Source organism: Hippichthys cyanospilos, chromosome 12 (assembly GCF_059441005.1).
Source record: "Hippichthys cyanospilos isolate Australia breed blue-spotted pipefish chromosome 12, RoL_Hcya_1.0, whole genome shotgun sequence".
Lineage (NCBI taxonomy): Eukaryota > Metazoa > Chordata > Actinopteri > Syngnathiformes > Syngnathidae > Hippichthys > Hippichthys cyanospilos.
The window spans coordinates 20590134-20612269 of record NC_142380.1 but is presented as its reverse complement, the minus strand read 5'-3'; the positions used below and the strand labels follow the sequence as shown (position 1 = coordinate 20612269).

At 42.0% G+C, this 22136-nt stretch overlaps 1 protein-coding gene across 4 annotated transcripts in view; it reads left to right on the top strand.

Moving 5' to 3' along the window:
* stk11 (serine/threonine kinase 11) overlaps positions 1 to 22136 on the top strand; it is a 70989-nt gene that overhangs the window by 3290 nt on the left and 45563 nt on the right. For all 4 annotated transcript variants that reach the window (XR_015867389.1, XR_015867387.1, XR_015867388.1 and 1 more), the window contains 5 exons: positions 4808 to 4891; positions 5849 to 5938; positions 6243 to 6375; positions 6453 to 6589; positions 6690 to 6817. Coding sequence is in view for 1 of the 4 variants with exons in the window: in XM_088428824.1 (XP_088284950.1) it covers positions 4808 to 4891; positions 5849 to 5938; positions 6243 to 6375; positions 6453 to 6589; positions 6690 to 6817 (572 nt within the window). In the remaining 3 variants the exon portion in view is untranslated. The remainder of the gene's footprint in view (positions 1 to 4807; positions 4892 to 5848; positions 5939 to 6242; positions 6376 to 6452; positions 6590 to 6689; positions 6818 to 22136) is intronic.

Here is a 22136-nt window from a genome sequence, read left to right as displayed (position 1 = left end):
TTCAATAAGCAATAGTTCGTCCATTTTGTCCGGAAGGTACGCATTGCGGAAAAATCTGGCCCGCGCGGAGGGATGTGGTTGCGAAATGATATCATTTGACGTATGGAGCCACGTCGAGTTTGCAGACTCATCCCTTCGCCTTTCTTGCAGGATTTGCTCGCTTGCTATTTCTTAAACATAATGAAGCCTTGACCTTATGTTTGCCCTCTGGTGGTAGGATGACTGAAAGGGCTTGATTTGACATGTACAGCTGGCTTTTTAAATAATATTGCCAAGGACCATCTTAATTATTCGTGGCAGCCAATATCGTGATCGCAATTAAAATTTGATTAATTGTGCTGCCCTACTTTCTACACAAGGTATTGCCTGCCACAATGAATGAAATTAATCATCAATAAATTATTGTCTTATCTCTTTGTGTTACCAGTAGTTGAATGGGTGTCATATTTGACACATTAATGCTTAATGCAAGTGGCATTATGTGTTTTATATTTTTTGAGACGAACTGGGTCGTGTATAAAGTAGTGACCATTGATTAATTGTGCTGCCCTACTTTCTACACAAGGTATTGCCTGCCACAATGAATGAAATTAATCATCAGTAAATTATTGTCTTATCTCTTTGTGTTACCAGTAGTTGAATGGGTGTCATATTTGACACATTAATGCTTAATGCAAGTGGCATTATGTGTTTTATATTTTTTGAGACGAACTGGGTCGTGTGTAAAGTAGTGACCAGGTTTGGCTCAACTGTTTGCACATCTTCATCGCATTGCTTACCTAATCATTGGCTGTCAAAATGAGGGTTTGATTTGGTTTCAATGGCCTCATCAACACATTTCATGAGAAATATTTAAGGTTGCAAGGTTATGGTAGGACTGTAGGTGTAATAAATGATGACCCCAGTTTTTGTCATATGAGAGTACATAAATGCACATAGTGGCAAATTTAGGGCAATGACTGGACAATTTGAGTTTTTTCGATCCTCAAATATTAGCGGGATTTCTTCCTGCGTTTACTTGAGGGATGACCATCAACGCAGCATGCTCCAAAACCACACAACCGTTTTTCCTCAAAATGCGAATTTAAGCTATCTCAGTACCAAATGGAGGCTTTTGTTCTCATCCTAACCTTTTTCTCATGGTTTTTCTCATGGTTTTTCTCATGGTTTTCATATTGGGTTCACTTCAAAGTCTCGGCTATTGCGGTTCCACCACTTAGCAAATCACCAAATTGTGACGTAGTACAGCCACTTGGGTCCGGGCTGCTAATTGTGACATGCTAACTGTGATTATGATAGACTTGAAGCGACGGGAGTGACAGGCAGCCAGAGCGGCTGTCGCCATTGCTTTCAACTGTCCCTTGTCATTCCAGTGCTATATATAGTATGTGACTGCAATAACTGGGTACGTAAAGCAAAAAACAAAACAAAAAAAAAAAAAAACACCGAAAGCTACTACAGTAAATGTACAGCAAAATATGCTCCACAAAACAACTCAATATTGTCGATTTATTGTCTGTAGTTAATTTGATAAACTAAATAATTAATACCTTTTTGAAAACACATTTTGCTACTTATTGACTATAAATGTGACCGCATGCTCAAGTGTTAGGGAACGACCAATCTCAGCTCAGCTTGTGAACATCACATGACCAAATTCAGAAAACAAGTGAGCTATGATTAGGTGTTACTGAGCCATGAGCACATGTGGTCATTTTCAATTGTCAAATGTCTATTTTTAGGGTTTTGTACATAAAAAATAATTTACTTTTCAAATCAGGGCAAGGCACACGCTTCATTTAAGGTTCAAATTGTGGTATTTTTTTTATGTTAGTATGTATAAGACATACCAACATTTTGGCATCGAAGTCCAAACTATAGCAAAGCAGTATCAATCTCATCTTTTGTAAACTATTCATATTTTCTTGTGTTTACATCCGTAAGTTATATATTTGTTTCACGTTATTTGTGTTTCAGATTTCCCACATTGTGAGCAGTCAATGAATGCCTCACCTGTGTATCGTTGAATGCTCACCAAGCAGTTGTTTTTCCTTTCCCTGGAGATGCGGCTCGATTTCATTTTACCATAAATACACGAAGTTGCACAGCATCCGCGTTTTACTAAGTTTATTATTGTGTGTGTATATGCCAAAAGACCGCAATTAATAAACGAGTCGAATAGAATACCTTTTTGTGTTCTCTAACTGGTGCACTCTTAATTTGATCAGCTGGAGACATAACATTTTACTCTCGGTTTTAGTTATTTTCTTGTGTTTGATGGACTTGGACAGTTGTCCAATCTGCTGGCTACTTTTATTGAAAATAATGCCATAAGAACCTCAACTAACACCAGTTGCCGTTAGCTGCAAAAGGTACTTGCTGCCAAAAGCCAACTAATGTCGGTCCGGCAAAAATACGGCTAATCTAAAAATGCACATTTGTGTCTAAATTTGGCTTATGTGGCTGACATATCATGTTCCTCAATTGGTTTGGGGAAAAAACAAAAAATTCAAGTTATCGTTTGGGAAAAAAATGCATCTTTGGGAAATCTGGAGATCTTTGCTGTTTTTCCAAGAGTTTAGGACATTTTCTTATTTTCTCACATAAATTATGCGTTGGCGGAACAAGAATTCACAACAAAATATTAATATTAGTTAATCCTAAACTTATTCTAGCCGAGGCGAGACAGTCCAGGAGTCTTTGGAGCATGCCGCATGCCCCCCCCCCCCCCCCCCCCCCCCTCCCACACACACACACACACACACACACACACTGTGGCTAAGTGTGTGACACACATGCACGCTATCCACAATATTGATGAGGGCCAATTTCTAATAGTCTTAAACTAGATTTGTTTTTGTTTTTGAAATGATGTGCGCGGTTCTGATATTTATTGAGGGCAATGTATGTATGGGCTAAAGGCTTTGGAGACTCGTTTGCACATTCTAAACATATGGAAAAAATATTTTATCATTTAACCCATTCATGACCCTCCTTTCCCTAATATTTGAAGAAAGTAAATCACTGACTTGGGATTGAACGGATGTAGAGCTAATCGATTAATGGACAAGTAATTGATCATCAAATTAATCAACTATTTTACTAATCTTTTATGCCAAATGAAATTTTATTTGTTAAGAAAATGGGCCTTTGGGATTGAATGAGTTAGGACGATATGAAACTATATGTAAAGTTGTACAGTATTATGTCAGAGGTGCCACTTCACTCAACAACAGAGTTGTCATTTTTTTCCACGTAGATATCTTTTAACTAAAAAATGTCCAAATAAATCCTCAGATTTTAAGTTTTCAACATGGACTATTCCCTGATTTCTGTTGATTATCTTGTGTTGTGGAAATCAAATCAAAACATTTGAAAAATAATGATTCATGTTTTGGCTCATAGTGTTTTCCGAAGTTGTGAGCAAAACCATTAGCTGAATCCCATTTTTTTCTTCACTGTTAATTTGAAATAATTTTTCAATACAGGGGCTGAAATTGTTTAATACTGTATATGCTTTTAATCTCTGCTCATTTGCTGTAAAATGGCATCACTAATGACAATGGACACCCGTGTAACACCTAACAAAATAAAAGCTTGCAGCCTTTTGTAAAGGAACTCACTACAACACATGTTCATGTTACAATTGCTTTGCTTTTCATTGAAAAATGAAAATCACACATTAAAAAGAATGAATCAAGTTCGTTGATACTTGCAGAAAGTTCTTTTAAAGCATTTTGCTCAGCGCTGCAATAGAGGCTCAGTATTTTGCAGGCTGTTTCAGCGGGTCAACAAGCCCAACTAACTGTGAAGTGAAACCACAAGTTTTGCAAAGGAGTTACTAAAACACAATTGACACAACAATAGGTTTCCTCATGGATTTGCAAAGAAAAAATGTCACATTTGTGTGTAACGTGAGCGCATAAATGTGTTCTGCTGTAATTCTTTCCAGAGGCTGCGCGACAAGCTCATGTGAGTGTTGCTGGCTACATTGCCTGGAGCAGGTGTGATTGAGCCCCCCTTTCTCATCCATCCCGGCCTTGAGTGCTCATTTGGGTCAGACAAAAACAAGGACTTTGTGTCCACTCACCGGTGGGAGACTTGACAGCCGGGTGTGCTGCCAACACCATTTGGGGGGACTTTTCCTTGTGCCGTTTGCCTTTTCGTTGTAGAGTGGATAATAAATGGGGCTTGATTTAGTTACCCAAATACATTTTTACATAACGTGTCTGTGTGATATATTGGATTTGTGACGTTGTTTTATAATTCGTTCCATTTTATGTGTTTTTGATTGATTGATTTAGTGTGAGGCTGGTACTCCCGCAAATAGCAAGGGTGGTCCTTGCATTGTAAAGCTCATAGCTCAGTAATGAATGTTGAACTTTCCTGGGATTTGGCATGATGACTTCAAAGAAATAACCTACTTATTTAGCCTTTTTCAGTTGTAAAGTTTTATTTTGTCTGATTAATTTGATGACTAAATGAGACCTTTTAACAACACATTTTGCTCCTTGCTGTTGACTGAAAGTGACATAATGCGCTGAAGGAGCGGGTGACAACCAAAATAAGCTCATCTTGTGAACATTACATGACCAACAGGTGAGCAGTGAGCACAGGTGATATCATTTTCGGACAAGTGCAAAAATGTGTTTTTCAAGGTGTAAAAAAATAAAGAGTTTCAAATTCCTTAGAGAAAGATTTTTTTTTTCTGCTGAAAATTGCAAAACAAGGGTTTGTCAAAGACTAAGCTTAATGGCCTTAATGTTAACCTAAAAGCCTGTGATGAATCATTTTCATCTTGTTACAGGGAGATTCAGCTGCTAAGAAGACTACAGCACAAGAATGTGATTCAGTTGGTGGATGTTCTCTACCACGAAGAGAAGCAGAAAATATATCCTTACGAGCTTTCAGATCAATCTTCATCTTTATGAACGTCTCACTTCAGTTGTTAATAGTCATCTAAAACAGTGGCTTTCAACCTTTTTTAATAGCAACCAAAATAAAGGCATCCAATATTTTGCAAAGGGGTCACGATAACACAATTTAGCAGTAAGTTGTTTTTGTTTCAATTCGTGTGCTCTTCATTTGAAAAATCCAATCAACTTTATTTATATAGCACAATTTTAACAAACACAAGGTTTCCAAAATGCTGCACTAGAAGATTAAAAACAATACAGTAAATAGGTAACACAATAAAAAAACAAAACAGTAAAATAAATAATATCAAATATAATCAAAGTCACAACCCTGCAAGATATCGAAAGCCATGGAGAAAAATTGGGTTTTAAGAAGAGTTTTAAAAACAGATAAAGAGGAGGCCTGTTTAACATGTAGCGGCAGTTCATTCCACAGTTTTGGAGCTGCGACAGCGAATGCTCGATCACCTCTGAGCTTAAGTCTAGTTATAGGCACTCTCAGGAGCAGCTGGTCAGCTGACCTGAGAGAACGGCTTGGGGAATACAGGTGCAGCAGCTCAGCAAGGTAAGATGGGGTAAGACCATTCAAGGTTTTAAAAGCAAATAAGAGAGAAAAAGGAAAATGTACCGTTCCTGTCAGAGCAAATAACATGAATCGCTATCTACAGAAACCCAGTTTAAAAATCTTGTACCCCCATTTGAGAACTGCTGGTATAAAAGCTCATCCAGTGTTCCGTTTGTAAGCATTAGGTACACACACACGCACATTTTAATGTTATTACAACTACTCGCAAACGACAAGCACAACCCTAAACATTTGTCATTCACTAGCTTGGACAAAATGTTAAGATTGCCTTTAGCGTCAGTGCCGGTATTCTAGCGGATCCTATTGCATAATCATGTATTTGCGATGTCCTTGACTTGTGACTTACGTATATGGTGATGGAGTATTGTGTGTGCGGGATGCAAGAAATGCTGGACAGCGTCCCGGAAAAAAGGTTTCCTATATTTCAAGCTCACGGGTATGTCTTTTCTCTCTCTCTTCCCCGCCCCACCTTTTTCATATTTGTTCTACTTTTAGACATATCCCCTCTGCAACGATTGCTCCCACTCTAAGATTAGGTGGTGAACCGCTGCGCTTACACTTTTCAAATAAGTGTAATGTGTAAATCACCCGCTCAAGCGCCTTAGTCTTGAACCCCAACTCCTTCACTGCCCTTGACGGTTCCAGATGCCAATGATCCCTTTTTACTGGGTTGGCAGCTAATGACACAAGTTGCGTACGTTGTTGGATGGCACTCGCTCACAAGCATTTATTTTCCGCAGGTACTTTTGCCAACTCTTAGATGGCCTTGAATATTTGCACTGCCAGGGAATTGTTCACAAAGACATTAAACCGGGCAATTTGCTGCTGACCACCGACGGGGCACTTAAAATTTCCGATTTAGGTGTGGCCGAGGTAAACACGTCCGAATCCAGCCCGCCTTGCCACGTGTACAAAATGGGTGCGTGTTGAGGGTTGTTCTTTCCCCCCAGGCCCTGCACCCGTTTGCCCAGGACGACACGTGTTGCATCAGTCAGGGCTCTCCGGCCTTTCAGCCCCCGGAGATCGCCAATGGCCTGGACACCTTCTCGGGCTCCAAAGTGGACATTTGGTCGGCGGGAGTAACGCTGTGAGTAGTCACCATCGTATCTGCAGTTGTCTTAAGCGCTGTTGGAAAGCAGACGGAGCCCCCTGACCATCGTAACGCCCCTTGCCTTCCTTCCGCTTAGATACAACATTACCACGGGTCTTTATCCGTTTGAGGGGGACAACATTTATAAGCTATTTGAAAACATCGGAAAAGGAGAATTTAATATTCCCGAAGAGTGCGGCCCTCTCCTCTCAGACCTTCTGCAAGGTGAGTGCAAAATTTTTGCTGGGCTTTCAAGTGTGACGTGCGGTTCCTCTGATGGGCGTTTTGCTCTTCCCCTTGCTACCTAGATGGCAGCGTACCAAACGGAGATCTTACTAAAGGGATGCTAAACGGACTTCCCGTTTTCAGCCTAGTTTGAGCAAATTATAGCATGTGTTATACTTGCAAATGCTCAGTTTTGTATCACCATGTGAGCAAACCTGGAAAAGAGGTGAGCTGTGGTAGCTTATCTTATATGAGCCTTGAGTGCACTGAATTTTAGAGCTCTTGCTCTCAAAGATTTTTACTACTGATCATTTCGTTGAGTAATCGGATAAAACTATTTTGCGCTTGTTACACCCAGCCTAGGGGAACTGGGATATAACATGTGTGTGCTCCCCCGTCCGTACCCTCACCACCAGAAAAGGCCCGTGAAACTAAACGTGTTGAACAAAAAACAGCAGCTTTTATTGTCTTTGGAGGGAGAGCAAACAAACAAAATAATAAACAAAAGATCTTCTGAATCCCTAACTAACTATCCAAACAAAAAGGAAACAAATGACAATTGGCTCACTATCGACCTAACGCAAAAACAGGAGGAAAAGGGTTAAACAAAAACAGCGTCTCCCTCCTACTACTGCTTGATCTACAGAGTCTAACAAACACACCTAACAAGCACACCTAACAAACACTAAAGCACACTATTCTGAACAGTTCCTGACGCGGCGTTTTCTGGCAGTGGGATGACCGGAGAGAGACAGAGCTTGGTCCGTGGACTGTTTAAATAGGGCGGCAAATCAGGAGAGCCAGCCAATGGGATGACACCACCTGCACACAATTGACACACTCCAACCAAAAGGCACTCACACACACACACAAACAAAGGAGAACACAGCAGAACACACACAAAAACTACATATGACCCACGGGTCATAACAGCGCTATTTTGCGCTATCATGCGCTCACCACCTGTGGGAGGGGCCAAAGGGGCCAGCTGCGTAGTGAACTGGGCGGCAGCCACGAGTGGCGACCTTGGCGCACCGATCCCCGGCTACAGAAGGTACCTCCCGGGACGTGGAATGTCACCTCTCTGGCAGGGAAGGAGCCTGAGCTGGTGTGCGAGGTGGAAAAGTTCCGACCAGATATAGTCGGACTCTCCTCCACACACAGCTTTGACTCTGCTACCAGTCTTCCTGAGAGGAGTTGGACTCTCTTCCACTCTGGAGTTGCCCGTGGCGAGAGACGCAAAGCAGGAATGGGCATACTTGTTGCCCCCAGGCTCTGCGGCTGTAAATTGGGGTTTACCCCGGTGGACAAGAAGGTAGCCTCCCCCACCAGAAGGAGGAGGGGACGGGTCCTGACTGACTCGTTCGTGCCTATGCACCAAACAGCAGTTCAGTGTACCTACGCTTTTTGGAGACCTTAACCCTAACCCTAACCCTGGTGGAAGACGCACCCTCTGGGGCTCCCTCGTTCTACTGGGGGACTTCAATGCTTTCGTGGGCAATGACCCCCCTCTCCCCTCGATCGGAATCAGAGTGGTCAGTGCTCATTTTACCTCAAGAAAGTGTTGTGTCTCTGGGTCCCGACAAAAATGTAACAAGGCCCAAAAAATGCGCAGTAAAAATTAGGGGCGGGAAATTGTGTCTCACGATTTGATTTTGAGTTTGGGGTCTCCAATTCAATTCAGACTCAATTTTCGATTCAAAATGACTCAATTAAAGCAAAAATGATTTCTGCATCTATCTATTGATGTGCAAAGTATTATCTCACAACTTCAGTCTGCTTTGCAAGATCGAATTAAAAAAAAAAAAGTTTTTTTTTTTCAATCTTTAGTTTTAATTCTTAAGAAGCATGCCCAAAAATAACATGTGGACAACCCCTACTCCTTGACGTTAGCTATAAATTTGATAACTTATATATGATAAAATAAGATTAAACTTTTTTTTTTTTTTAAATGTTGCCTAAATGAAAATTATTAATATTTCTCAGTGCATTTTTGACAAACAGGATGAAAATAACCTTTTTCAAGTGAGCTTCTAAATTGTATGTGCAATGCATTCAACATGTGCTAGTTTCTTCATCTCTGAGCATATCGGGAGAATTCTCATTCACAATTGTTACATATTTTACTATTTTGAATGTTTGTGAGAAGGCATAGGATGATAACAGAATCTGATGTTATGATAACCTTGAACAAAAATATGATGGTATTGAAATGAGAGCTCTAAAATGTATTAATTCAAAATATTTTGATAAATATCATTTTTTGTAGATCATATAAGTAGTTTTGTTTATAAATGCACAAAATATTTTGAAAGATGACTGATTTGAAATTAACTGTCATCGAGTGAAAGTAGTTTATTTCAAATCAATTGTTCAACCACTATGTGTATTAATAAATAGCACAATGTGGATTCTGTCTTTTCATGTCAATGAGAGTCTCATTTTCAAAAGCCGAAAAGCTCCCTGACAGCCAACTATGTATGTTTGGTCGGGGGAGAAAGCGTTAGAAGGAGGAGTCCTATCAGGCCTTTTTGGCCTGCGGAACCCCAGAGGTAGCGGACGGGTACTGTCTGGCCAAGCGAAGTGCAGCTTCGGCTGTCACCAAGGCAAAAACTCGGTGAATTCGGTGAAGCCATGGAAAATTACCGTTTTCCGCACTATAAGGTGCACCATCAATGAATGGCCAAGTTTCTAAAAAATGTCATATATATATAGAGTTGTGTAATGCAGCCGTGACTAGATGGAGCTTCACTAAAGGGAATGTATTAAAAACAATCAGCAAAGTCATCAAACTTTATTTATATAATGTAAACTTTATTCATACAATACCTTTGTATGGATCTTATTCTAAGGAATATTTGTTGTTTAAAAAAATTCAGATAAAACAGAGAATGAGTTATTGGTAACTGCTATTTAACTACTACTGTAAACAGGAGCCGCAGAGCGCAGAATAGATCCAGATCAAGCCATGCACTCGTGAACGCGCGGCGCCGCAATCCTTTTGATTTTCCCCTCGGCATGCATTATATATTTTTGACCCGCTATTTCGATATGGAGCACAAAGAAGTTATGAATGAACGAATGTCAGGGAAATTTAAATGACCATCATGAAACTGTATGAGTGAAGAGTCAAGCACAGGTGAACGCGCGATGCCGCGGTCTTTTTAATTATCCCTCGGCATGCATTACATATTTTTGACTTGCTATTTTGTTATGGAGCAGCAAGAAGTTACGAATAAACGAAAATCAGGAAAATTTAAATGACAAACATGAACCCGTATGAATGAAGAGTCAACCGCAGGTGAACGCGCGGTGCCCCCAGCTTTCTAATTTTCCCTCGGCATGCATTACAGATTTTTGACCTGGTTTTCCGATATGGAGCAGAAAGAAGTTACGAATAATTAAAAGTCAGGAAAATATAAACGACAAACATGATATGGGCAGTTCGGTCTCTGTACGACCGATGTCAAAATTTGGTCTACATTTCCGGCATTAAGTCTATTCAAGTCAAATCAAATGTAGCTTACTTTTATAACCCTGAATCACTGAAGTCTCAAAGGGCTTTACAGGTGAAAAGAAGTCATACATAGACTTCTCCTCATCATAAATACACAACAGCATCCCCTGATCATAGCTCCCTGAAGGGGAAGGAAAAACTCAAATTTGGGGAAAATCAAAAACTTTCAGAAAGTCTAACTCATTTCCGGTCAGGGTTGCTCTCTGCCAAGGCTGCCCTCGGTCACCGATTCTGTTCATTACCTACAGTATATGGAAAATCTCAAGTCGAAGCCAAAGCATTGAGGGCATGTTATTTGCAAATGATGTGGGGTGCAGTTGGCTTTTTCAGGCCGTGACCTCCAACTCAGGTGAGTGTGAAGCGGCTGGGATAAATATCAGCACCTCCAAATCTGAGACCATGGTCCTCAGTCGGAAAATGGTGGTGTGCCCTCTCTGGGTCAGGGATGAGGTCCTGCCTCAAGTGGAAGAGTTTAAGTAACTTGGGGTCTTGTTCATGAATGAGGGTAGGATGGAACTGGACAGACGGATCGGTGCAGCGTCTGCGGTAATGCGGACTCTGTACTGGTCTGTCGTGGTGAAGAGAGAGCTGAGCCGAAAGGCAAAGCTCTCTATTTACTGGTCCATCTACATTCCTACCCTCATCTATGGTCACGAGTTGTGGGTTGTGACTGAAAGAACGAGATCCTGGATACAAGTGGCCGAAATGAGTTTTCTCCGCAAATTGTCTGGGGATAGGGTGAGAAGCTCTGTCATCTGGGAGGGGCTCAGTGTCGAGCCGCTGCTCCTCCGCATTGAGAGGAGTCAGTTGAGGTGGTTCGGGCATCTTGTACGGATGCCTCCTGGACGCCTCCCCTGGTGAGGAAAAGGAATCCCCGCGGAGGACCCCGGACAAGCTAGAGGGACTATGTCTCTCAGCTGGCCTAGGAATGCCTGGGAATCCTCCTGGAGAGCTGGATGAAGTGGCTGGGGAGAGGGAAGCCTGGGCCTCCCTCCTCTAGCTGCTACCCCCGCGACCTGGATGGATTTGTTTTTTTCCCCCCGTACTGTTGATTAACCAATTGTTTTTTTTTGGTCCTGTTTAGTAACCTTAACAACAGTTAAGCAATAACGCATGAGCAGGATTGATGTCACCCGCCAACCTGTTTGATCGTTACTTAGTTACTTGTTCGCTCATTGTTTTAAAAAGTAAAAATCAGATGTTTGCAAATGTCTTACTTCAGTCAAACAAAATAGTTACTGTTCAAGGCAGAAATGAGGATTTAGACTGTTTGATGGTCGATGGCTCTGAATGATTGTGAACAAAGTTTAGTCATTTAGTCCAGTGGTCCCCAACCCCCGGTACCGGTCCGCGGATCAACTGGTACCGGGTCGTGTGGGCTGCACCCGAAAAAATGTTTTGGAGATGATTTAGTTTAATGGTACGCGCACACCGAACGCGAATGAGGAGAAAAAGCTGTAGTAGTGTAGTCAATGGAGTTCGCGTGACTGAGCGCGAATGCACGTCGGGCGACGCGATGGCCGCGAATGGCCGCGCGTGGTCACAAAAAGCGAAATTTCGCCTTTCGTGTGGTTAATTTTTTTTTACTTTTTCCGCGTTTCGCGTCGCCACAGCCAATCAACTTCGGGAACATTCAATGGCTCACGCAGGGGGCAGGAATGAATCATGGCGGCCGCTTTGCGGTCACCGGAAGCGATCCAACACGGCCAGCTGAGCTTTCAATACAAAACAGACCCAAGCAAGAGCACTCACCTGGCTTGTAGAAAGGCTGAAGCGAGAACTTCAGCGACAACTGGTATGTGCAACGTTTGCTTCACTTAACAGCTGTTGAACCGTAGTTACTGTGCTAAGCTAATGATAGCGCAGCATTGTCAGCACAATATTTATCACGGTCTCGGCCACTCAATTGCAACATTGAAACTTTTATTTTTTGGCAGGCGAGTATTGCCACAAAGAATAAAGGTGCTGACGGTGAAAATATTGGTTCTGTCACATCCCAGAAAAGTGAATGTTCTCAGCAATGCTCTTCTTTCCGGATCTACCGTAAAGTGTTGTTTTTGCCGCCGCCTCTGGCCGCTGTAGGCATACAGCCAGCCCCTCCCCCTATATACAGTACGTGACTTACCCCGGTCTCCGCTGTTTGGTCTAACAAATTTACCTGCGGAAGTAGGCCGAGGCGTTGTGCCCCATGGAAGGTTAAGGCAAAGACTCAGCAGACAAGAACTGGAGACCGCTGATCTGGCTTGGAGTTTGTGGAAAATACCCCATTGTGCCATTTCGGAGGGAAGAAACGTCCTCAATCTGCTCAGTGGTTTCACTTGCAGCTCTCTGCCTCTGGAAGGGTCTTTTCTTTGGGGATCCTGGTCAACCATCGCACAAAACAATACGTGACAGCTTTTTAACCCCCGGCCGTCACTTTGACCCCATTTGGCCCTTCTGTCTTTAAACATCAAAGACAAAGGATTCTGAGTAAAACACTAGGAGTCTAAAAAAGACCATTAATGCTTAAAACAGGGAGTAAAGGCTCAAAATGGAACTGTGCATTCATTTCTAAATGCGTGCAGATGGGAGCGAGAGGTTTATACCAGGGACCTATGGAAGCAGCGACTCCCGCAGGTTAATTACGTCAGTGGAAGACTCACAAACCTTTGGCATCGAAAACTGGCGGCCCGGTGGCTCCTATCGAACTTCCATCACTTGAAATAGTGGCTGCTTTCTCCCTGTTACACCCAGCCTAGGGGAACTGGGATATAACGTGTGTGCTCCCCCGTCCGTACCCTCACCACCAGAAAAGACCCGTGAAACTAAAGTTGTTGAGAACAAAAACAGCAGCTTTTGTTGTCTTCGGAGGGAGAGCAAACAAACAAAATAATAAACAAAAGATCTTCTTAATCCCTAACTAACTAGCCAAACAAAAAGGAAACGAATGACAATTGGCTCACTAACTACCTAACGCAAAAACAGGAGAAAAAGGGTTAAACCAAAACGGCATCTCCCTCCTACTACTGCTCAATCTACAGATTCTTACAAACACAGCGAGCAACACAGATGCACACTATCTAACAATTTCTGAGGTGGCGTTTTCTGGCGGTGAGATGACCGGAGAGAGACAGAGCTTGGTCCGTGGACTGTTTAAATAGGGCGGCAAATCAGGAGAGCCAGCCAATGGGATGACCCCACCTGCACACAATTGACACACTCCCACCAAAAAGGCACACACACACACGCACACACAAACAAAGGAGAACACAGCAGAACACATACAAAAACTACATATGACCCACGGGTCATAACATTGTGCGTTCACTCTGAGCTCCTCGTCTGGAACCCAAAGAAGGGATGGCGGGAGATGGCAAGTCAAAGTTTGTTCAATTGACACCTGGTGAATAATTATGGCATCGCCATACATTAGGTATACATCAGACATTATCCAGACTACTGTGGAGGGTATAGAGACGAGACCGAGACTTTTGATGGCGGAGACCTGGACAAGACCAAGACTGTTGAAGGTCGAGACCAACCAAGTCACCCCAAGCTTGACCTTAACTTTTAAGTTAAGTTTATCCAAATACTGTATATTTTGGATAGCGTATTGAGTTTCGTTCTGTTGGAATTTTATTTCTAAATCAACATAAACTCAAGTTAGTAATCTGACTCCAATTTGTGACCTTACCCAACTGCCACTCATCCAACAATTTGCGCGCTCGTTCTGCAATAGAAAGGTATCAGGAAGCCGGCATTTTCACACACGAGTGGATTTATTCCTAACACGCAGATCTAATACAAGCACCTGGGTCTCGGGTCCCTCTCAATACAGCCCTGTACGCCTCTGTTGCCACCAGCAGACGTACTCTCCATCCGAATTGCCCAGCAGCGAGTTATACTACACAATATGCAAATGGCACATCAACAAAGGCATCCTGGCATTATTTTATTGGCTATGTGTATACTGCAGTTAACTTTAGCTTGCCCCCCCCCCCGCCCCCGCTCCACAGTATAAAATGTAAAGTGTTGACCGGTCCGTGGTGATCAAAAGGTTGGGGACCACTGATTTAGTCCATTTTTGACACCTACTCTAACTACGTGTGATGTCCTTTGCTTGATGGCAGGTGTGAAAAGGTGGGTTAGCTGAAGTTTGCCGCTTCATAAGTGATGATGAGTTGACACAGACCATCGTGGGCTGGGGTTTGACGCTTCAGAAGTAAGAAGGTCAAAGAAAATTGACAATACGTGGTTTAGGTTATAAGTTGAAGTTGACACCCAAATGCCCCCCCCCCCCCCCACACACACACACACACTATGCAGCCCCACTAGTCTAAACATGGTATTCTGATTACCTGCTTCAATCCCAAAGACATATTTAGAAGTCTTTGAAGAGTCTCAGCAATCACTCGCCTGTTTTGAGTCTGGTCACATGACATCGTTGAGCTGAGCCGTGACGGGTGGTTCCCAAAGCGGCTGTGATGTCGTTTTCATTCGACGGCAAATGGCTGCCCCATTTTTTTAAATACTTGTGGGGCTCACAACTTGTGCTTTCCTACAGGAAAACATGCAGGACACTGGCCCCCGAGGCCTGGAATTGCCCACCCCTGATTTAAAGGAAATGTTGGGCATGACTGCCTCTTTGAACCAGTTGATTTATTCTCCGCCAGCCCCGTTTGGATGAATCTTTGACCTCTTTAAGCCATCAGCCGAATTGGTTCAAAAGAAGTCATGCGAGCTACTTTTGTCTGTACAGTCGGCCCCCGGCTTACGAGCACCCTGATTTACGAACAATTCGCCTTACGAGCGTGGATCAGGGAGATTTTTGTCCTCCGCTTACGAACAAACCTCTCGCCTTACGAGCAATTCGACATGCCGGCCATTGAGTAAGTAGAAGTGTTCTCGTTTATTTGCGTCAATAAAATCAACAGTAGCGACATCATCAATCATCAGTAGATACTTGTGGCAGTAACGTGAACGCTATTGGTCTTACAACGTCAAACTGACTGTCTCACTCACGGTGTCTAAATATATTACCATTTAAGTGTAGTGTTTGTACAGCTAAAGGGAAAAACAGCTGACATGAAATTAAATGTGCCGATTGCAGGACAAAGAATTGTCATTGGTTTAAATGTGTGTTTTTTTTTTAATTAATTGTCAATACATTCCAACCGTTTAAAAAAAAAAGTGCGAATAATTATCAGTCAGTCGGAGATGCGAATATGCTATTGGTCGATTAAGGTCACCCGGTCTCACTCACGGAGATGCTATTGGCCGGCGTCACACGTCAATCACAGAAATGCCGATATGCTATTGGCCGAACGCCTTTAGCTTGATGGGACAGGATGGAAGGAAGGAGAGAAAATTAGTGAAAAACGGAATGTTGTGAAGACTTTGCAAACTTTATCTGTTAGACATAGCTTCTAAAATTACTAGCAGCTGTAAAGAAAGAAATAAGAGGATGATGTTTTAGTATCTGCGTGATTTGCACCCTGACTGAAAGAGTTACTGTAACACTGTAAGACCAATAGCATATCAATCGCCGTGTCAACTTTGAGCGTTGGACTCTTCCCCCCTCTGCTTACATCCAGCTCAAGTCTCGTCGTTTCGAAGGTAAAAGCTAATTATCCATTGTATTTATTATATAATGCAAGCGTACAGCAGATTATGTCACTCAACTTTAATATAAGTATACAGTGTGTCGTTTTTACCTAAGGCTTCGGCGCGCGTTGCACGCATTCGCGAATTAACATGGGTTTGGATTGCCCGCTATACGAGCAATTCGAGATACGAGCGTAGCCGCTGAACGGATTAAGTTCGTAACCCGGGGGCCCACTGTATTTGGTTATTACATTCCACACATTTCTCTCTCAAGAATTAAAATATCCAAAATTGACCGTCTTTGTTATTTTATAAACAATGTGAGAAAAATAGTGGCAGAAATTAGGCAGCCTACACGCACAACCAGGAGACCTAACATTTAAAATCCAGAGGATGAGATGAAAAGCATGTGTCCAGTTGCTGAATAACCTAATAATCTTGTATTTTGTGCGACAACGGGAGCCATTGGAGATGTGCCTTTGTTAAATGCCGGCTACAATTGATGTCCTTCATCGATTTGGCCAGCTGGTGGTGCTAAGACATTACAAGTCATTGGGTGATATCCCTTCAGCTTGCTGACGTCGCCTCAATTGATGTGGAGCCCATGGTGGCATATTAAACGCTATTCAATCCACTGCTTTTTTCCACAAAACAAGTCAAGAGTCTTTTACGCTCAATCTTGTCAAGGCTGGCTAACTAACCCGTAAACTTCCCCCGAAAAGCTTGCGAGGCAAGCCAAAGCTGTGTGTGTGTGTGTGTGTGTGTGTTTTTGTTTAGTCTTTTTTCTTTTCTTTTTTTTTACAAAAAAAATAAAAAATACGACTTTGCCCTCTCTGTGGCGTTTCCTTTTATGTACACGTTCCCTCAATCAATGCAGGGGAGTTGATTTCTGAAATTGAAATGCGTTGGCTTGTTCTGATCAATGGTTGTTGAATTTACGGCTGGGGGGGCTTGGGGTTGGTGTGAGTTCTGATGATGTCTGTGTCTGATGATGATTCATAGCCGGCCTGTTAATATTGGCTAAAATAAGCCCAGTGCAATGATTCGCACTCCTGGGAGATGCTTGCATAGGTGTTATTATTATTAGGTTGTGTACTGTCTCATCATGCTGACATTTTGCCCATATAATGGCCAAAAATTTTGTCTGTCACAGCTGATGACGCTTTGCCTGAACAGAGTCCCAGATTAATCTCTTCCTTTTCCTCGTTTTCAATTGGAGCTGCAACAACGAATCCAACTATCTTTTCAATAAGCTTTTATACTTATACTTATGAGACCCACCCATCCATGCATTTTCTTTCGCTTATCCGGGGTCGGGTTGCAGGGGCAGCAGCAGCAGCCTCAGCAGGGAAGCCCAGACTTCCCTCTCCCCGGCCACTTCAGCCAGCTTCGCTGGGAGGATCCCAAGGCGTTCCCAGGCAAGCCGAGACATAATCCCTCCAGCATTTCCTGGGTTGTCCCCGGGGCCTCCTCCCAGCAGGACATGCCCGGAACACCTCACCAGGGAGGCGTCTGGGAGGCATCCTAACCAGATGCCCGAACCACCTCAACTGGCTCCTCTCAACGCGGAAGAGCAGCGGCTCGACACTAAGTCCCCCCCGAGAGACCGAGCTACTCATTCTATCTCAAAGGGATTTTCCCCTCGGCATGCATTATATATTTTTTGACCCGGTATTTCTATATGGAACACAAAGAAGTTACAAAAAAACTAAATTCAGGGAAATTTAACCGACAAACATGCAACAGTACGAGTTTGGAGCCAAGTGTGGGCGAAGGCGTAGCGCCGCGGTCTTTTTCATTTTTTCCTCTGCATGCATTAAATATTTTCAAACCGCTATTTCAGGAACGAACGAAAGTCAGGGAAATTTAAACGACAATCATGCAACCGTATAAGTTTGGAGCCAAGCGCCGGTGAAGGCATGGCGCCGCTGTCTTTTTAATTTTTTCCTCTGCATGCATTAAATATTTTCAACCCGCTATTTCTATGGTGCACAAAGAAGTTACGAATAAACTAAAGTCAGGGAAATTTAAATGACAAACATGCAACAGTGTGAGTGGGGAGCCATGCGCAGTTGAACGTGTGTTGCCGCTGTCTTTTTAATTTTTTCCTCTTATATGTTTTTGACCTGCTATCACGATATGGAGCACAAAGAAGTTACGAATAAACGAAAGTCAGGAAATGTAAACGACAAACATGAGTGTGGGGCCACACACGCTCGTGTTGGGCCTGCAAATCAAGTTAATTAATCGCGCTGGGACGTGTCTACTTTAATACTCTCGGGCCAGGTGGGTTTGAACTGGATTTTTTAGGCATAAACTGTCGTTTATGCAGTTAGCACATGATTTGATCTATATATAAGGCGCACCGGATTATAAAGCACACAGTCAGCTTTTTAAAAAAAATATCCGGCTTTTGGGTGCGCCTTATAGTGCGGAAAATAAGGTACTTTTTTTCTTCCAAACACTCAAAATGTTCACTGGCATCAGATCTATTTATGCATCCATCCATCCATTGTCCATTCGGGCTCGGGTTGCGGGGGCAGCAGCCTAAGCAGGGAAGCCCAGACTTCCCTCACCCCGGCCACTTCGACCATCTCCTCCGGGAGGATCCCCAGGCGTTCCCAGGCCAGCCAAGAGACAAAGTCCCTCCAATGTGTCCTGGTTCGTCCCCGGGGCCTCCTCCCGGTGGGACATGCCTGTAACGCCTCACCAGGGAGGTGTCCAGGAAGTATCCTAATCAGATATCCAAACCACTATACATATGCAGATTTTTGATAGGTATTTATCCCTCACCTTCCATTACAATATACGTGCAAAAAAGTGACTTTGAACAAAATTAAAGGTGCTCTATCAAAAAAAATATATAAATATATGTACAGTGTATATATATATATATATATATATATATATTATGTACAGTATATATATATATATATATATATATATATATATATATATATGTACAGTAGATTATGTTACTAATTTTTAATATGTGTATAAAGTCATGTTTTTACCTAAGGTTTTTGCACGCTTTGCACGCATTCACTAATTAACATAGGTTTGGATTGCCCGTCATACGACCAATTCGAGTTACGAGCCTAGCCGCTGAACGGATTAAGTTCGTAACACGGGGGCCCACTGTGTGTTACGAGCCTAGCCGCTGAACGGATTAAGTTTGTAACACGGGGGCCCACTGTGTGTGTATATTGTCGTGCCGTTACCTTCCACGTGTGATGGCGAAGCGTGGGTGGACAGAGTCACACGACAAAAGTTCTTCCTTTGTGCACTTTACTTGCCTCCAATACGCACACAAGTTACAATCACGAGTGAACGTTCTTTAAGTTATACTCTTCGTTGTTCTTGGCCTCTAGCTCGGGCACAGACAGCGCTTAGCAGTATCCGTGCAGTGAGTCGTGAGTACCAAACAACAACCATAGGACAACAACTCGTCTCGCGATGACAACCGCTAACTGGATACGAATGTTGCATTCAATGACCAAACTTGGCTCGGAAAACAAAAAAAAGAAAGTGATACACAACTATAGATGGTCAACATCTTAACTGCCTTACAATATATATATATATATATATATATATATATATATATATATATATATATATATATATATATATATATACATACACACATATACACACACACACTGTATATCAGTGGTGCACCATCAGGACCAGCAAGGCCTTCTCTGCTGCCCTAACATAACCTGACATTGTTATCATAACTATAATAAATGATAATTATAATGAAAGTCAATTTCATCTTAAATACATATTTTTAAATATTTATATTATATATTTTTTAATTTATAAAATAATTGTCCATATTCTGTTCTTTTCGTGTCATATTATATCCATTAGGTTCTACTCCTTCTAGCGTTGTAGTTTTAAATTGGAGTTTTTAGTTAATTAGAATTCAGCTAACTTGTGTTGCCAGGTGCTAGGGCATTCGCTTCAACAGTTGCGTGCTCCCGTATATTTAATAGACAGCTGTAATAGCCAATCATGTCATAAGATTGCCATCTAGATGCATCATGTTAGAAATGACGTGAGTCGATGCTCACTGCAGGAAGGTGGTGCAATGCTCAGCAACCAAGCTATGCGGTGTTGGCTTTGGCTGAATAGAGGTGTATTGTAGCTATTAGCTACACTGTCCCTACTTGGGCATTTTTCCGACTGGCCTACAAGGGGCGTGAGCTAACCCTGGCAAATAGTTCTGCTGGGAATGCCTTGTTTCTGCAAAGGATCTATTTGGTGTTTGGAGCTATACTGGATTTGCAAACTTCAATTGTTTATCCAAGGCAGCAACGAGACACCCAAGCACGGCTGGACACTCGCGCCATTGTGCTTTTAAAAACTTCTTGGGAAACCCAAGTGCATATACAGTATCGTACATCTCAGTTCGAAGGTAAAGACAGCTCCTCAATGCACTACGGTGCTTTTAAAAAACGTTTGGGAACACCCGAGTGGATACGCTGTACATCTCAGTAACACCTGAGTAATTTGACCCAGATAATCTGATCTTCGCACAATTTCACACATTGTAAGAGAGTCCATTCCTAAAGACACCAACAAACATACATTGCATTATAATGTTAGCGCGAACCGGTGGTAGCAAAAATGTTAATTTTTACACTTTCATGTACTGTGCTATGCATGTTTGAGTAAATTAACTGAAAATTAGTCAGGAGAACATTGAGATAGGGAACATTAAGATTCTCAAGTTTTATGACTTTTCGTTAATGGGCGTGGCCTTTACAACACCTCAAAATTTGATGTCTGGCCAAAACGGTAAAAGTTAATGTAATTGGACCCAGATGATTTCTAAATTTCATACATGTGATGGGAGGCTAATGCTCAACACACTTTTTTCATTGTAGTGTGAGCGCCACCTAGTGGCAGCAAAAAAAGCTATATTTTTACGATTATGTAGTTTGAGCCTGTCGAAGTAATATCACTGATTTTTTTTTTTGGCAGGCCTTCAGACACGCTTAATTTCTTCCACCAAATATTCCATTGTCTTGATAATGAGCGTGGCCTATACAGCGGTGCTCTTTACGACAGTAAACGCTGCTGTAATTTGACCCAGATTATCTTGTCACAATTTCAAACGTTTTATGATATCAACAAACATACATTCCATTATAGTTCTTGCATCATCTTGTGGCAATAAATAATATAACACAATTTTTGCGATTCTGTTTACTTTGACCTTTTCTAAAACATTGGGGTTCTAATGTTCACCTGCATATGCCCAAACATGTTCCTACCCCAACGTGTTCATACCCCAACCTGTTCACACCCCAACATGCACAGGTCTGCCAGGGCCGGTTAGAGCTGCTTGCAGTTTAAAATGCATGTAAAAAAATTAAAATTAAAATGGGAGTTTTATGCAACCAAAATGGTTCATCCATGGCCATACTCAAGATCAACACTGTACGCCCAGTTGTAATAGAATATATACAACAGCATATTGTCATTTTGACCATTCAACTGTTTTGAATAATCTGAGGGAAATTCTCCCTAAGTGTTTTTTTTTCCTTCAAAGATGTATCTATGATTTCACAAAGAAATTCAAGAAAATTGACCAAAATGGTTAACAATGAACACAAGGGTTTATGCTCATGTTAATGCACCGTCAATATGAAATGACCTGTTTTCAAATTAAGGGATGTAAATCAAAACTTTTTTTTTGTACTGTTCAACAGCTACCTTAGGTGGAATATACAGTACAGTGAACCCCCAGTTTACGACGTCCCTGCCTTGATGTTTTTTTCACCTTGCGATGTGGACTGCAACATGTTTTATGTCTTCTCTTTACACCATTTTTTTCACCTTACAACATAAAAATAAAAATAAAAAAGAAAAACTTCTCTTCTCAAACATGCCGGTCAGTGTGTGTGTGTGTGCGCCTACTAGGGGCAATGCACTTACTATACTATTTTGATACCAATTTTTATTATACATATAAAATTTTGATGTTTTTACCTGAGATTTTACAAGCACTAGCTAATTAACATAGGTTTGGAATGCCTGCCATACAGCAAATTTGCATTATGGTACCAACCGCCAAACGGATTAATCTCGTAAACCAGGGGCCCACTGTATTCCAGTTAGATGAGTACCTGTGTATATATAGGGTATCCTTGGTGTTTACCACTTCTTAGGGGTGACCTAAGATGACCTTTTTTTTTTTCCTCCCAT